The 17,320-nt window shown below is 42.7% G+C and overlaps 1 protein-coding gene across 2 annotated transcripts in view; it reads left to right on the top strand.

The window, feature by feature from the left end:
• The window catches only part of pnut (septin 7-like protein pnut), a 96,009-nt gene that overhangs the window by 52,934 nt on the left and 25,755 nt on the right, over positions 1–17,320 (top strand). For both annotated transcript variants that reach the window (XM_084588607.1, XM_084588606.1), the window contains exons 10-11: positions 8,561–8,696; positions 11,784–11,947. In XM_084588607.1, coding sequence (XP_084444733.1) covers positions 8,561–8,696; positions 11,784–11,947 — 300 coding nt within the window. The remainder of the gene's footprint in view (positions 1–8,560; positions 8,697–11,783; positions 11,948–17,320) is intronic.

The following is a 17,320-nucleotide window of genomic DNA, read 5'->3' as shown; positions in this document are numbered from 1 at the left end:
CAGAGGAAGCACGGGTTTGCAGTGTCGTCAGAAATCGACCCTTTGCATCTCACCACCTCCCAGAGTTCATCTAGTTCCATCAAGCATGTTGCTTAGGCAGCATTTCTTGAAAGGTTGCATGCGAACAGCTGATCTTGTACATGTCACCGCACATGCTTTTCTGAAACACTTAACTGTAGGAGAGCGAGTAGCAATGTTGCCATTCACTTTTGCGAACACAAACTTTTTCTGGAACGCAGCTGTAAGCTGCCTAAACATGCCGCTGTTCATTGCAAAAGAGGCTTTTTATACTATCATAGGTCGAACGAAAGAGCACACATGAATACAAATGCACTAGGGACAAAAAATATATATATATACCAGCAACTGCAGGATGTTGATACAGTTTTGGCTGTCTGTTCACGAGCAGGCACGCCACTTGTTGCCAGGCTGCACCTTTAATTCTGCTAAAGAACCCTAGATAAAACGAGGGGCGACTTTAGCTTGATTTTTTTTTTTTTTTTTTTCTTTCAAGAAAAAACTTCGACCTATATTCTGGTTTATACGGTATCTTTCACGGTCTCTTGTCCCCAGAGACTGCTGTCTCTGCATAATATGTTGAAACTTGCACTACCAGTGCCTTTAGCAGCATGATTTCCTGCTGATGTGAATTAGGTTGTTAATACAGACAGTTGCAACGTTACATGCCTACTGTAAAATGCTTTTCTAGGTTAAACCGTTTGCTTATTCAGGCCGAAATTTCACTTGCAGATAGCTTACGAGCGTCTCGCTTTTTTAATGCTACATGTTGTTGGTTTACTTGCCAGATTTAATCACATTTACTTATATATCCTGGGCGATTTAAAACAAGTGACTTTTGAATAGTGCTCAATATGTAAAAGCAATGGAGAAAGCATCTTCACATGAGCCGCCCATCCTGCACCCCTACTCATTGCAGCTTGATGTTGTTGCATCAGCATCATTGCAGCTTGAAAGGTTGTTGTTAATGGATAGGCACCTGATGGCACCAACAGTATCAGCTATGCGAAAGATGCTTGTTTCATGTCGCTGATGCTGCATATTACTTGGATTTCAATTAATTCTGATCAAAACAAGTGCGTGCATCATCCAAGCATAGTATTGAAAGAAGTAGATAGTCGTTTGCCGTCTGTGTGCCATATTTCAGCGTAAATGAACAATCAAGAGAAGAATTTTGCAATTTGTGTTTTGTGTAGCAACAGTCAGTACCTTACTTATATTTAATGGTTGAGAAGGCCAGGAAAATTAGAACGAATGTAATTGGCAATTTTAAACCAAAGAAATGGTTTGTTTTAAAAAATAATGGCTGTCAGTTTATGGCTGAATAAAATGCAACCACTTCCTTGAGATTTCTTGTTCAGTTTACCTTCCTGGTAGCGCAAAGCCCTGCAATAGAAGACAGCAATATTGTTATGAAACCCTGATACGTATGCATCAGGGTTCCAGAGTTTCAAGTGTGTAGAAACTCAACGTTACATGCAGGGCTCTTGTACTGCTTAATTAAGAGGGTTGTGTTTTGAAAATGTAAACACTTAACTAATGTGGCTGTAAAGTTACATTAGTAAAGTTAACTTGGGCCTTGGGGCCTTTTTGGTATAGCTTATACAAGATAACCAGGGACAAAAAAACAATGCGTCCAGCCTGTCCATGTTTCTTTGTCCCTGGTTGTCTGGTATACTGTCACGTAGTGGTGACAAGGCCGTTGACACCAAAAGAAAACACAGACTTGATGTTACTGAAATTAACTCTTTATTGGGCTGGCTTGCGCCCGCAAAAGAACTAAGCAACTCGGCGGCGGTGATAGCAACAAACGTGCTCGTCGATCGTCGAACAAAGAATGTTTGTCACACTCGTCAACATTCAATTTCAAGGCTGCTCAGAACAATCTAGATAACGTCGCAAACTGCTACTAGCACAACCTGGAACATTGTAGAAACATAAGCAAGTGATCGGAATCCTCAAGACAGATCTCGGCGCATCTTTCGCGACAAAGAAAATGTTACCGCGTCGTATCGCGACAACTAGCATGAACAAACACGGGATACAGAATTGATACGCATGCCAGGATCACAGTGATAAACCCGCATGCTGGCGGCTGTTAAAAAATAACAAATACAGTTTTGAAGGTTTCGCAGCAATACGTTGACGCTACCACTGCAATAATGTGCCTGTCTTGACAAAATGTTGCGATCTTCAGAAATCATGGAATAAAAGTATTTAAACAAGCTTTTAATCTTTGGGCACCATTGTACGAAGCAAGATAAAGCATGCTGCTTTCTGAATTAGTTTTGTTACTTGAGACATGCTAATTTTGGCACTTAAGGGTGCGTTTCTTCTGTGCGTGGTTTGTTTTTCAGTCTGCTATATTGCCAAAGCCTCAATGCTGGTGTGCTCCATTGCATTCGAAGTAAAAAGGCTAGCTTTAATTCTCTAAGTCCATTTCACGCTGCAAACTTTGCATTGACAGGCAGTGAGCTTCATTGCTTTTGAAATCCGCCTTTTTCACAAAATATGGCGCCCTCTGGGAGTAGTTGAAAATTCGTCTCCTACTGGTTGAAAACGCTCTTGGTGCCAGCGAAATGATGGTGTGTGTTCTGGACAGCTACCGCCATCTGTCGCATACGCCTGTCACGAATATTAACTACACATGGCCTCCGAGATCAGTTACGGCTGCGCCGATCGCGCAGGCCAGGAACTGCGCATGTGCAGCTTGAGCTGGTGGTTTGTTTTCAACCTGGGGAGCAGTGCGCATGCGCAAAGCGGCCTTGTGAAAAAGGCGGATTGCTTGCTTGTTTTGGGATTGTGCTTTTGCTACATATGCCTGTGAGTGCTCGCCCAATACTATTCTCTTGTGTGCTTTGCCACTTTTGCTTCTAATAATACAACTAGCTTGGAATTCTATTAGTTGCTAAAATTTTAGGCTTGTAGTTCAGGAAGAATCTTTTGCCTTAGTGTATTTTTGCTTGTTATTAGATAGCCATTCGCTCATTGGGACATTATTTGGAAGTAACTGCACAGTGTTTGTGTTTACCGGAATACTATGTATAACGGTTGTTTCCTGATTTCACGTGGGGCTGCAGAAGAATTTGTTTGGGGCACTAATAATTCTAATGTGCAGCTTGGCTCAAGAACTAGTCTTGGAATGTCACTTTTTAGCTTGTTGGTATTAGAATATCTTACATGAGCTTAAAGCATGCACTTTGTTGTGGACTCCACATCAATGATGCTTGAAGTTTTACAAATTGGTTTTTGAAGCAGAAAATGCTTTTGAGAAGGGAAAAAAAAAAAAGAGATGGCATTCTAGTGCCATTTCTGAACTTGACATTTACAAGCAGCACATTCCATCATTTTGAGCCATCTGTCAGTTTTTGTGCTGTGTGATTTTAACTCTTTCGGGACCGCCCGAAAAGAAGGCAATTGTGATACAACTTGGAAAATATTTTTTTATTCAATGACATTTTCTGCTAGCTTGTTGTAACATATATTGTTATGCAGCTAAATGAACGCACTTTCACGAGAAAAAAATTGAGATGCCTTAAAAATATACATGATATCACAAAAAAATCTCAAAATATAACTTTTCTTCTTAAAAAAACATAAAAAAGAAGGAAATTCTTGAATACGGAAATAAAAAAGAGTAATAAAAATATTTCAGAATATACAAAATGTGATACAATGCCTCTTTTCTAACTTCAAGACAAAAAAAAGTGGGAGGCTTATGTCCAACATTTTTTTTTGTGTGTGCTTTCTTGCACCACTTCTCACCGCTCAATTCTGAGCACGGTCCCTGTGCCACTCAAGAAAACAGTTGCGGGCCGCATTGAAGCACAGATGTACGCTGCATTTACTGCAGAAAACAGTAGTTTTGACCTCGGTTTTGGTCTGTTCATAGCATAGTTTGCAATTTTTTCTCTTCTCCACTTTTTGCGGCTCATGGAGCGGGTGTTCTGCAGAAGGCGGTGGAGGAGCGCAAGCTGTCTTGGCACCTTCAAGATGGAGAAGCTGCTGCACCAGCTCTTCCCTAAGAGCTAAATGGTCAAATGAGGCGTTTCTTCTCAGCTCAGGGATTTCTGGATGAAGTTTGCGGTATGCTTGGAACAAAATAAAACTGTTGACACATGCGATGTCAATGCAGTGGAAGAACAGGGTTTTCCACCAGCGGACGCTACGCATCAGAACATTATAATATCCGATCATCTGATCCGATTTGTCCACTCCTAGCATTCCGGCATTGTAATCATGAATAAGCATTGGTTTTGGTACAGATATCTGGGTCCACATACTTCCGCTTCTCTCCCTCCTTTTTGCGGTGACGCTTTTGTTGGCAGTGTGAATGGTACTCATCATATTGACAACACGCCGGTCTTTCCACTGAAGGTATAAAATGCTTTGGTCACGCATCCATCGAATGTCGCCACGACAAGCTTTTTTTTCCCATCGTGCGTCTTTTAGCTCGGCAGGGAATCCTCGGCGATCTTTTCTTGTTGTCCCACAAGCCAATGTTCGTCGGTCGAGGAGGTGAGCGAACAGGTGTGTAGAAGTATAGAAATTATCCATAAAAATTTTGTAGCCCTGATCCAAATATTTGGCACATAGCTGACAAACTACTTCGAAAGCTAACCCGTGGGGCCCTGGCTGCTCACGTTTGCCTGTGTAAACTGCAAACTGCACAGTATACCCGGTGTCGGGGTCAGCGAGGACCCACAGCTTGTAGCCCCACTTGGTCACTTTATCTTTTATATATTGCCGTATTCCCGAGCGTCCTTTTGATTTTACCATGCGCTCATCCACAGAGAGGTCTCGATGCGGCTGGAAAAGCTTCGCCGACACTTCGTTTACGTGTTGAATCAGCCAATAGACGAACCGAAGCTTTCCTTTTGAGAGCTGACTGACGTCGTCCAAGTCTGCGACATGCAGCATCGCAAGCAGTGCGATAAAGCGGCGCCGTGGCATAATCCGTGGCGGAAGAAGACCGCTGTACATGTTTCCCACGTTCCAGTAAAGCTTCAGTCGCGGCGCTTTCACGATCCCCATGTAGATAACGAGGCCAATAAACTTGAGCATCTCACTTGGAGCGACTTCTTCCCAAGAGCCGTCGGGACGGGCATGCGTCGGCTTCTCCAAAATCTTTGTCCAGGCATATTTATTACTATTGTCACAAATAGTCTGAATGACCTCGGCCGAGAAAAAAAAGAAAAAAAAAGTCCAAGGCAGTCAGAAATTTCTTTTGTGCGCTTCTCAGTGCCATGCCCACATCTTCAGTCAAGTACACACCAGGTTCTCTCCTGGGCGAAAGCTCTATACGTTTCTGCGCCGGCGGCAGGAGATCATTCCCGTAAGTTGTGGAAACCCTACAAAACAGAGATAAAATAGTGAGAACATGCAGCGATCACGCATACCTACTCAACAGCAAGTGGAAAGCAAAACTATGCTCACCTTCGGCTACTAGTTGACGGTCCAGGTTGTCCAGAGTCGCTCTCCGAGCTGAAATCACAGCTTGAAAAGTCGTCTTCTGACTCTTCGCTGCTTGATTCCTCAAAGAAATCCGCAGTAGAAGCGGCTGAATCGCGCGACTGACGCTTTTTTCTTTGCGCGGCCTGACGCGAGGTTGACGCCATGGTTCTCAATCTGCGCCGCCGCCGCGCCAAAGATTAAAATCTCTCCCGCGTCGCCGCCTGCCGTGAAAAAGGCAAACTACACCAAAACCGAAAGTTTAGATACTAGACTACTCACTAGATGGCGACACGTGTTCCAATGAGCGGATATTTGAGCTTGAGAGCGCGCGCGATTTGATCGTGCATTTTTACACGATGGCCTATGGCGCGGTCCCGAAAGAGTTAATCCAATGTGTTCCTGTGTGTGTGTGTGTGTGCGTGCGTGCGTGTACAACTGAAAAAATTAAAATTGCATGCATACTTACACTTCATGTTAGACTTTCTCATGGTCTTTTTTTTTTTTTCTCTTGGAACATGCCTGATTGCAGGCTCCTCAAAAGCAAAGCCTAAACCTGATTAGGTGCAGTTGTTACATCAGACTCTAAAAGCTGGCTGCTGCTAAAAAAAAAAGGAAATCAGCAGTCTTCCTCCTTGTATAAAAAAACACAAAAACACTCCTCTGCACAAACACAAAATCCTTCCCCTGTGATAAGAAGTGTTGAATAATGCTGCTCAAAAATTTGACAGTGGGAAAGAAAAAAGAAGAAAAGCTTCCTTTATCTTGTGCACATTTTTCTCCCCGTTTTTATCGTATTTCTACTGCAATAGTTGAATTTTTCTTTTTTTTCATGATGTGCTGAATTCAAAGTTGACAAAAATAAGTCAGTACTAGCTTGTTTATGCTGCTGTTGAAAACAGAATTGAAAAATTTGGAACACAACTATTTCGTGGTAAGCAGAGTTTGAGAAGTTTTATTTTTTGATCACCGAACATTTAAGACAAACATGCTTTACATGCAAAGAGGATATCGCAGGCACAGAGCCTGTTGAAGTTATAGATATATGGTTGGTATTGTTTGTCTGTCTACTCAGCAATGCCTTGTTGGGGCATGCAAATTCATGGGCCACTGTACTCATTTCAATTCATAAAGGTATAGGGACACATTGCATAAATTTTTTCTTCAGTAGTTAGAAAAATGTATGTTTAAATTACTGTGGTCTGACAAAATTATGTAATTGGTTAAGTATCCTATCTCGTTGAATACTGTTATTGTAGTATTGTATCCTAACTATATCAGTGTATGGCATCGGCTTTAAGCTACTTGTTCACAAAAAGCTAGGGTACCAGTTGAACCTTGTTAACCCTTTGAGAGTTAACAAGGTAACCGAAAACATGCAAGGGCCCGCAGACCGGGCGACACGCTGAAGCTAGGAATCACTTCTGTTTATCTTTGCAAGAAGGCAGCACAATAAATTTCAAGCACTTCTTGTAAGTCCTAGAAGGTGGCAGCACCTCCCAGTTAGCATGCATCGTCATTAGGGCGCAAAATTTCAAACGGAGGATTGAAACTGTACCGGTACGGCAAAAACCTTGCGGGACGGAAAACCGCCGCCGTACATTTACAGCAAAAGCCCTCAAAGGGTTAACTGAATCGTCGGAATTATATCCCGGCTCCCTCGAAATTACTTTCTGGACTGTCTTCTTGGTAGCATGTAATGCACATGAGCATGAATGTCATGCTCTCATAATCATTAATTAATGGAGGAGTTGAAGCAGGTCATTGATGAAATAGCATGTTCAGCATTTTTAATCACTTTCACTTTACAAAGGAAAATATTAGAGACCTTTAGCTTAAAGGGGCCGATCAGCACGTGTACTGCTGACGGTGCATGATAGTGCTGTACTAAATGTCTCCATTTTTTAGCTAAGCTAACCCCTTTTAACCTTGTTGGTGCCGTTGGCATACCGATACGTTCCAAGTTACCGCTCCCCCTCTCACAGTTGCACTGACAAACCCATACGTTTTCCACTGGGCATTTGAAAACTCGTGCCAGAGCACAAAGCTGGCACTTGGACTTGTTATGCCATCTGTTGAATCTTTCTAGAAGCTGTGGGAGTACGTATATTGAAAAGTGTGGAGGAACCATGCAGGGGACATAATCGCTCCGTGCACACGCTCTACTCTCTTGCGTGGAGTGACCATGCGCACATGACTAGGAGTGCAAAGGTTGTTCGTCCACCTGTGTCAGCTTTGCAGTTTTTTTTTTTATTATCATCATCATCATTAATTATTCTATTGCCGTGTCTGCTATATCGCGTCAAGTTCAGGAGTATGCGTTTTTTCCTCTCAAAACATAACTGGCTCGCCGCTATATGCAGCAAAAGAGGCTGTTATATTCTCTTTCTCATCTTTCACAATTTAACGCTTGTATGCATTGTGTGGGCCACTGAAAGAGCGCCTTCCGTGTATGCAATAGCTTTCAGATGGCTAGCAACTCAAAACCTTCGACTTTGCACTGAAACGATGGCTCTTCCTGTTCGAATGCAAGCTAAACTTAGATTCTGAGTACACTAAAATGTGCATTTTCCATTAACTATGTTATTTGTATTATGTTCGTAATCAAAAATAAGTCTCTATGATCGTTCTTTAATATTCTCGAAACCAAGCCGACACTGGGGGTTTGTCATGGCCAGAAACACCCGGCAGTAAAAGAGTTAGAACTTTATAAGGCATTGCCAGTAAAGGGACTGAAATTACATTTACTTTTCTTGTCAGTTACAAACTTGAGTTGCATGTGAACCATGCTGCCTTGCAGAAAAATGCTGTTGTACCTTGATATGAGGCTAGGAAAACCAAGTGTTGTTGAAAGCCACAATCCAGAATTTGTCAGTTGTTGAAAGCCACAATCCAGAATTTGTCAATTTAGATGGCTTGTTTATAGAATTGCTTCAACATTATTGATGATAGTCAACATAGGAAGCATTTGCTAGTACAGAAGGGGTACTGTGTTGCAGCGCTAGTCTTCGTAGCTTTTATGGGCAAATGCCTGAGGTGGGCTCTGTCTCGCTGCATTATCATTCAATTTGGCACAATGATGACCCTGCAGGAACCCCCTGGCCCAAATGGAAGAGGAGAAAAAAGAGCACGAAGCTAAGATGCAGCGTATGGAGAAAGAGATGGAGCAGGTGTTTGAGATGAAAGTCCGGGAGAAAATGCAAAAGCTCAAGGAGTCTGAAGCTGATGTAAGTATTCCCTGGAATATTTTTACTTCTACCCTACCCTTTGCCCAGGTGGTGATTATGGCCATTTGGATACACTGCTTAGGGAAGCAAACTCCTGATTGTGTTGCTGATGCAAAGGCAGTAGTATTCTCTGATCAGTCGTAAAGTTCTGAATTTTGGCTGTGTTCGCAATCAAAAAGGGAAGCATCATAATCCAGGTGTGGACGGCCCATTCTAAAACTCTCGCAGGTGCACACCATGAGGGCCTCCCTGTGCCCTGCAAATAGGGGCGGGACCTCTAAGCTTGGTTCCCCTCTTCTAAAGCACCCTAGTGTCCCTTAAAAGGCAACAGTAAAACCATCCACACAGTACCACCATAAGCTTTGCATTTTGCCGCTGCTGCTTCATTCCCCCCCCTCCCACTCCTCTTGTACACACACACACACTTTTTTTTTGCTGCTTCTCGCAGCAGTTCTTTACTGCCTGTCCTTGTTTTTGTTTTGTTTTCTGCACACCATGCACTTTGTGTCATGATCCCATGTACCTTGAAAAATTGGTCTTTATTTGCAGCTTACAAACCTAGTGGATTAGCGATCTCAAAAAGCACCATTTTATAGCCTTGCATATATTTGCTTTGAATTCTGGGTGTTGCGGTTACGCCGTTATTTGTCTGTTGCCCCTAGACGATTCTGATGGTGCACATGCTACGAGGTCATTATTTCATTGAAAGCACGTCACCTTGGCCAAAAGCCCTTTACTGTAACCCTTATTAAAAGTGCCTTTGCTATAAATGAAGAAAATTGTGCAGTCTATGGGATCACAATTTCAATTTGGCATACTCATGTTTTTATGTTAGTTGAACCTTGCTATAGTAAACTCAGATTTAGCAAAAACTTTCGATATAGTGAAGTTAAACTGCAGTCCCAGTTCACCATCTAGGAGAGCTGTATACATATTTATTTTAAGTTTTCATTTGTAGTAAAGATATCTTGGTTATGGTAAAGAGTGTGTCATCGTGGCACGCGCGCCCAGCTTAGGATCAAGCGGTCAACCTTCAAAAGCAAATAGATACCAAAGACAACAAAGTGGCGGTCTTTGAGACTACTTAAACCATTAGGCTGGGAAGACTGGGTCTTCGGGTTATGAGACAATGTGCAGCGTGCGCAGAAAAAAAAAAAAAAAAAAAGTTAAGCTGGCTATGAACAAGGAAGGAAGAAGGCGGCTCGGCCCCATAAATATGCAGTGAGGTGCAAGGAGCAGAAGAAATGGAGGCAAAGGTTTGCTGCACTAAACAGCACGAAGCACGGCACAACGCAGCAGCAAGGAACGGAGGTGTGACAGTGCTGCGTTGATGGTTTCAGTTTGCTTGACTGTGTCGCCCATATTTCTCGGCGTCATTTAGACACTCAGACAGCGGGAAGCAGCACCGTGTTCACTCAAATCTTTAGTTTTAAACCTGCAATCGGGCTGCATTAAATTCAGCATCCGGTACTTCCACAAGACGTAAAGGAAATTGAAAACATGATAATGTAATAACGAAAAAATATTCACATGTTGGACAATAAGGGCAGGAGCGAAGGCATTTGAGTGTTCCTTTCATGAACAGCCGCTACGATTAAGAAGTAGCTGGTTAAATATCAGGTATAGCATCTTCAGGGCCGTGTGATCACCAACGACTGATTAGCAATGACACTGATATAAGTGAAGATTCTGGCTGTTCTGGGTGATTTTACCTTTTAGGGGTTCTGCTGTATGTTCCAAGGTTGTTGTTTTCTTGTTTTTTTTTTAATGAACAACACTCTTACACTGCCTCAAAAATTGCTATGATACTCCTATCACTGTTCTATGTGGTGGCTGTCTCTTTGGCAGGTGCATTATTCCAGCACAAACTAAGCTCCTATTTTTAGTGTGTTGCAGCCGTTGCTGACAGTTTGATACAGCATTCTTGCTTTTATTTAGAGTGTTTCGTGGCATTACCATGACTGCATGCTAGGCTAGTGCCTACTGACAAATTTTCATCATATACTTTTCATGCTTTCCTCAGAAAAATTGCAGTAAAAGCTGCATTGTTGCAAACGGTGCAGTAGGATGGTTCTCAACGCACTACAACAGAAGTCGTAAACGTTTTGTGTTCCAATTGAGATTACATTTGATAATAGGAAAACTGTGTCTTGCTGCAGCATGCAAGAAGGCTGTGTTAAAGGGACAGAACACTGGCCAAAATATGTCATGAGATTATGGGGGAGATGAAAAGATATTTCCTCATATAGTACAGATCGAGCACTACAATATCAAAGAAAAGAGGCTTTACAATTTTAATTTGCCATTGAAAATCGCATAAAAACAACAGAGGCACTATCTAGTGGAGAAACCCTAGCACTTTCAGTGCAGCCCCCTTGTGACTATATGTCAGCAAAATATCACTGATTTTCGTAACTGCACATTGTTCATTTTTCGTCTAGGAGTGCTTGCCATAATTTATTATATTTTGTGCTCTCTCCAGTGTGTCCTTAAATAAAAACCACCCCTGCTTTCGCACCGCGAGAGGTATGCTTTCAGGTTTTGCCACTAGATGGCGCCACAGTGTTTGCAATTTCGTGAATGAAGCAATGACAGTGCCCACTAAAACTTTCGTCGACGAGGGCATGCGTTATTGTGCCGTAACAGCATTGAGTGTGAAAGTGAAAAGGAAGTTACTCTACGCAAAAAATGTCTAATTGCTGTCTGGCGAGTAAAAGTTATATTTGTTTTCGGTACGTCTTTTTTGTCGGCCACGAGTCATCACGGTCATTGCTCATGGTTTCCAGCAACGGACTACATAAAAGCGGGCGCACTCACTGATCGAAAAATTCCCGGTAAAAATTTTCTACAGCGTTTCTAACAAAACCGTTATGAAATCGAACATTTTAGACATCAATATTTCCACTGCGGCGAAAAAAAATTGAGACCTGAATTTCAGTGTTCTGTCCCTTTAAGCATTCAGAAGCCAGCATCAATGTAGCTACCTGCTTGTACTATAGGTCTGCAAGTGTTTGAAGGCTGATGGAAGCAAAGCAAAGGCAGTCTTTTCGATGTGATGAGATTTGGCATGGGCTTGTGTGTGTGCAGCTTCAGCGGAGGCATGAGCAGATGAAGAAAAGCCTCGAACAGCAAAAGCTCGAGCTGGAAGAGAAGAGGCGCAATTTTGACAAGGAGAAAAGCACTTTTGAAATTGCCCACAGGGACATGGAGGATGTTTTCCGCAAGATGGCTGTGGACAGCAATTCTAAAGAGTAAGTGGTTCAGTATGCACTCGCTGTACTCCTCTCATATTTCCAAAGGAGCAAGTATTGTTTAGTGAAGACAAACACTAAAACAATTCTGTGTGTGTGTGATTTTAGTTAATTTCTACCTCCTCGTGCTTGTAGCTTATTAGCGTTTATTAAACGATTATTGTATTTTTTCAGTGTAAATTTGAACGCATACCATATGTCAGACTTTGTGGCAGAGTTGTCAGACTTCTCATAGGAACTTGTCCACATTCGTGCATGATGTTTTAGTCCCTGCACGACACCAAAAAGTTTTTTTTGCTGACCAAACAGTCACAAGTGTGCATTGCTGCCACAGTCAAACTGGCTTTTTGTCGCCGATGGATGCAGCAGCATTCAATATGCTGATGGATTGGCTTGGATAGGTATAGTAATCTCTTTGCCTCATTGTTTCCACTAGCCAGTGGCGTACATTACCCTTCTTGAAGTCCCATGTAGCAACGGCAGCACAAGAAATGCAGTTGCACTTATGATGCAACAGTGAAAGCATCCATCCAAGCATTTAATCCTAGAGAAGCCAAGCACCAGACTGGGAGAAATTCTGCACCTATTAAAAACTAGTGGGCACCCAGCAGCTCTGGGGATCGAACCTTGTACCTTCCAAATTCGAAGCAAATGCTCTACACAAAGCCATCAGTAGGCTGCGGTGTGCCATGGACACTTGCAGTTAGGACATGACAGAAGCATGGCTCTTGACACAAATGCAAGTTAATTTTGTCACTTGGAGGTGGAATGTAGTAGAGGGCGATATAAACCATCTTTGCAAGCAGAGTTCAGTGAATGGATTTTTTTAAGTTTGTGGATTTTTCAGACTTGAAAAATTGGTCGGCAACTGCAACACAGTTTAGAAACTGGACTTGGTCTTCACTCTATATGTATTTCCCCACCTAGTTTTATACCCTGTGTTTCTAGACTGTTTACACCGTGAACACTAAACATCAATGCAGGCTGCTACCTATTTAGAAGACCATCAGTCCTCTTCCTTGCTCATTTTTTCTTTTTTGTGTTTTAGTTTTGAAACATTTAGAACGGCTACTTTTGAAATAGGATTTCCTTTAGTAGCCATCCTTTTTTAGCTTTTTCATGCCTGTTATCTTCTTGCTTCATTAGCTCTCACTTCCATCACTTATTTGATGTTGAAAAGCATGCAGGTTGCATGGGTATCTCTCTCTCTTTGGTTCATGTGTCGAGTTGCATGTTTTTCTGGAGTCATCATATAATCGCATTTGCATTTGCTATCGGAGTATCTGGATAAAGAGACCAACCATGGGAGGTTTTTGCTGTATGCATACAATAACATGAAAAGCTTCTCATTGCTTTAACTTTTCTACAGCTTGTCATTGTGTTATGAAATCTTTTTTTTTTTTCTGACACATTTTTGCCCATGGATAGCGTATTATGATTCAAAATGACTGATCTTAAAATTTGGGAGCATTAGCTGTCTGCCAAATAGCGTTTGTGAAGGTAAGCTATGCAGTTAGCCACTTGTGGACTTCACATACACAACCTAGATTTGGACGTGGCATCTTAAACAGCAAAAAGATTTTCAAACATTTTGAATTGAACAGTGTGAGGGTGAGGGCTAGTGGGTATGCTTGACGTTCCATGGTGCAACAAGAAGACACAAGAAATACTTGTCTGTCCCTCATCTTCTTGTTGCGCTATGGAACATCAAGAATTTGAAGTTTGCTATCGCACTATACTTCTTGGAACTCACTAATTTGGTTCTGCCTTAGTTTACCACGTATTAGGTCACCATTACTGCAGTATTGGGGAAATGACAGTGCATGCGTGGCTTTATGGAAGGCAACCACGGTACTGGGGCACACTTTTTATCGTGGTACCTAATGGCTTATGCCTTCATCAGAGTAGAAATTATCACTTGCTTTCGTTCTCAGATCAAAGCTACTACATCTTCATGTGATGTCATACACATTGTGTGAGGTGTGCCGATGTCGAGCTCAGAGTGGTGGCTAGTAAATGCACTAAAGCAGATTTTGTTGGCTCTGCCAAACAGTAGTGCTTGTATGCCGGAAATGCCTTTGCTAGTGAACAGTCCTACTTTAAGTTGAGAGGTAGTTTTGTGTGAGACATGCATAAAATGGGTGACAAATGGCTGCTGCAATGGCTGGAATAAAGCAATATCTATGCAGTGAAAACATGCAGCCTGCCATTACAGCAGTAAACTAATGCTATATGTGACAAGGTATTGAGACACTTCAGCTTAAGGGGCCATCTTCCACTTGGAGAGCCACAGTTCGACCTTTGCTTTCAGCTTTTCTTCTTTATGCTGCCTTTCGTACGTGTTGTTTTTGCACTGCTATTCATTCAACATCGCTCAAAGAAACGACCATTTAATCTTATTTTTTCCTTACACAATGTAGGAATTGGGTTTGTTTAATCATGTACAATTGACCCCACAGATATTTTAGAAGTTTCGACATAAGCACGTGTGCTTTATTATTAACTTTGATAGAGTAGAAATACCAGGAACAGTACTTGCATCTCCGGCAGATGCATCAACACCACGATGCTGAGTGCCACCGTTCTGCGACTCATTTTTTCAGAACCTTTTGTCAGGCATTTGAACAATGCAATTCATCAATGTCTGCATAGATGGTGCCGATAGGTGTCCAACGTAATGGAAACCTGGGGTTTTATGAGTATGATTGCCTTGGTATAAGAGTACTGGCTTACAACCTAATGTCCAATATATTGGACAAATTGCCCATATCCTCTGAGAAGGCTATACAGTTGAACTTGGATATATTGAACCTGGGTATAGCAAATTGTTGCTTATATCAAGCTGCCTGAACACCCCCTTGGAAATTTCATGCAAAAGTATAGCACCATTATTCGCGTTTTTCAAACTCCCGCTAGCGCAATATTAGATATACAGTAAAAGCTTGTTAATTCGAACTTCACGGGACCGGGAAAAAAGTTGGAATTATCCGATGTTCGAATTATCGAATGGCCTCGAAAAAACTGACAAGAACCATCTGCATTATGGTAAATCTACCCTATTTACTCGCGTAAACAACCCACTCCCATAGTGAACCCACCCAGCCGCGATTTTCACCTTAGAACTTGAAAAAAAAAAAAAAAAAAAGCGTCGGCTGTTAAAGCATTCCTCCGTACCCACAGTCACGAAAAAAAAAAAAAAAGGCTTCAGCCGTTAACGCTTCCCTCCGGTTCACGTCGTCACGGTCCACAACACATTTCTTGACAGTGTGCCAAGATGCTGCACAACGATAACATAGTGATGTGTTTTTCTTTTGATGTTGGCTCTAGCAAGGGGGAAAGCGAACTTGACAGGGTGCCAGCGCTTGTCCGGTTGAGCAGGCATCATTTTCAATACGTTCGCACTATCATGCCATAGGCAATTGGGGCGAGCACTGTCTACTACCACGCGCGATAGCAGCAAACATCTTTTAAAGGGGATTATGCTAAAAGCAGTCTGATGAGAGTGAACGGCTCTCGGGAAAAAAAAAAAAAAAAAGTGTAAAGTGTAATTCCTAACTCCTATTCGAAGTCATAGCTTCTGCGAATTTCCGAATTAACAGGGCTCGAATTAAGGAGAGTTTAATTGCGAGTTTCGGAGGTTGCGCGGAAGAGAAAAGGCAGCCGCGGCTGTCAACCCCTACCCTCCGGCGCCGCCGCGCAGGTCTTTACCCACTCATCCATGGTTCTATCTGGTTTCATCTTCTGTCCCCGTTTTGGAAGCAAGCAGCCTCTAACTACACCGCTATTTCTCTGAGTTTTTTTTTTTGCCACATGCTGTGCACCAAGCCGCCCATGCGCGATGACGCATAGTTCGAATTATCCGTTGCGGAACTGACTCGCGTTCAAATTAGCGGGCATTTTTGTTCACAGATCTCTATGGAGCTTGGCCGAACCAAGTAGTGTAGTTCGAATTATTCGAAAGTTTGAATTATCGAGGTTCGAATTAACGAGCTTTCTCTGTACCTATCAAACTCCGTATTGTGCACCTGCAAAGGGCACACCTTCTAACGGCGCCTCTGTGATAACTTTGCACACATCGTCCCTGGGCACCAGCTGGCAGCAGTAACGCTCGAAAACCACAAGATGAAGTGGTGGATGCCAAGTCCGCTTGAAAGTGGCCTTCGATTTGGCATGCTCCTTTTAGGGCGGCACTGCTGTTATGCAGAGAATCCAACCTAGCGAACCGAAGGTTAGTGGCTGGTCTGGCATGTGCTGCGTTTGCTGCTGAAGGCTATGCAGAAACTATGCCCAATTTTTATTTGGTTTTTATTGCATTTATAGTGTACTAGTAACAGAATTAGAACGCCTGTGACCTGTAGTGGCTTTCTCAAAGCAGCATCTGCGGCAGGTTTGATGTGAGCCCCAACGCCAACCTACACCGCGCGGCGCGAGCTCCTACTATCCCATTTGGCTGACTGAGTCACACGTGATGATGCACCCCGAGCTCCTTCCCCCCTTACGACGCCTAGCGCAAGGTGCTGCTCGGCATGTGTGCACTTTGTGGAAAGAGGTGCACCGCCAGTGTGCAGGCGGGCGGCACGTCCCTCTCCTGGGTATGTGATATTCACGCTTCTGGGTTACGTAAGAGCTCATCTGTTGGCTTGTTTCATATATTGAATTTTTTGTATATCAAACTATTTTGCAATTTCCTCTAGTTTGATATATCCGGGTTCGACTGTATTGTGTAATAAATGCTCTAGGGATTCTGAAACAGCTTTTGAGTGTAGTTCATCACTCTCTGCTGAGTGAGAGCTACTTGGTCTTTTATTATTATTTTTTTTCCTTGCACCCGAGATTGAAGATCAAAGGAGCTAGCTGCATTTCTCATTTCTTGATGCAGCTCAGCATTTTATAGCCAGCAGTCATTGATGTTGTGTAGTTAAAGCTTGGTAGTTTACAATTTAAGCAAGAAAACCTGATAAATATACGCCAGATGTTTTTATGTACAGTCAAACCTGGATATATCATACTCGAAGGAGCTGGCAAAATAGTTGGATATATCTGTAATTCGATGCATAGAAGAACATGCCGTCAGGTGAGCTTCTATGCAACCCAGAAGCGTGTGTAAGAAGCACCCACGCTAGTGATTCACTTCTTGCACAGACGTGCTGCCTGCTGACGTATTGATAGCTACGTCAAGAGGTGCATTAGTGCACTTGCACGCCGGTCAGGGCCTTGCGATCATCAAAAGGGAGGCACACTGGGCACACCCACACATAATGCTCCATAGACTAGGTCAGAACATCGGAGATCATGCTGCGCGATGTGTCGTTGGACCTTGCAGCGAAGCTACAGTGGGCCGTGCTTTAGGAAAAGCCATCTACCGTATTTACT

This window comes from Amblyomma maculatum, chromosome 1 (assembly GCF_055883805.1).
Source record: "Amblyomma maculatum isolate TAMU_Amacu chromosome 1, ASM5588380v1, whole genome shotgun sequence".
In the NCBI taxonomy this organism is placed as follows: domain Eukaryota; kingdom Metazoa; phylum Arthropoda; class Arachnida; order Ixodida; family Ixodidae; genus Amblyomma; species Amblyomma maculatum.
The sequence above is the reverse complement of the archived record's forward strand: the minus strand, read 5'-3'. Positions and strand labels throughout refer to the sequence as shown.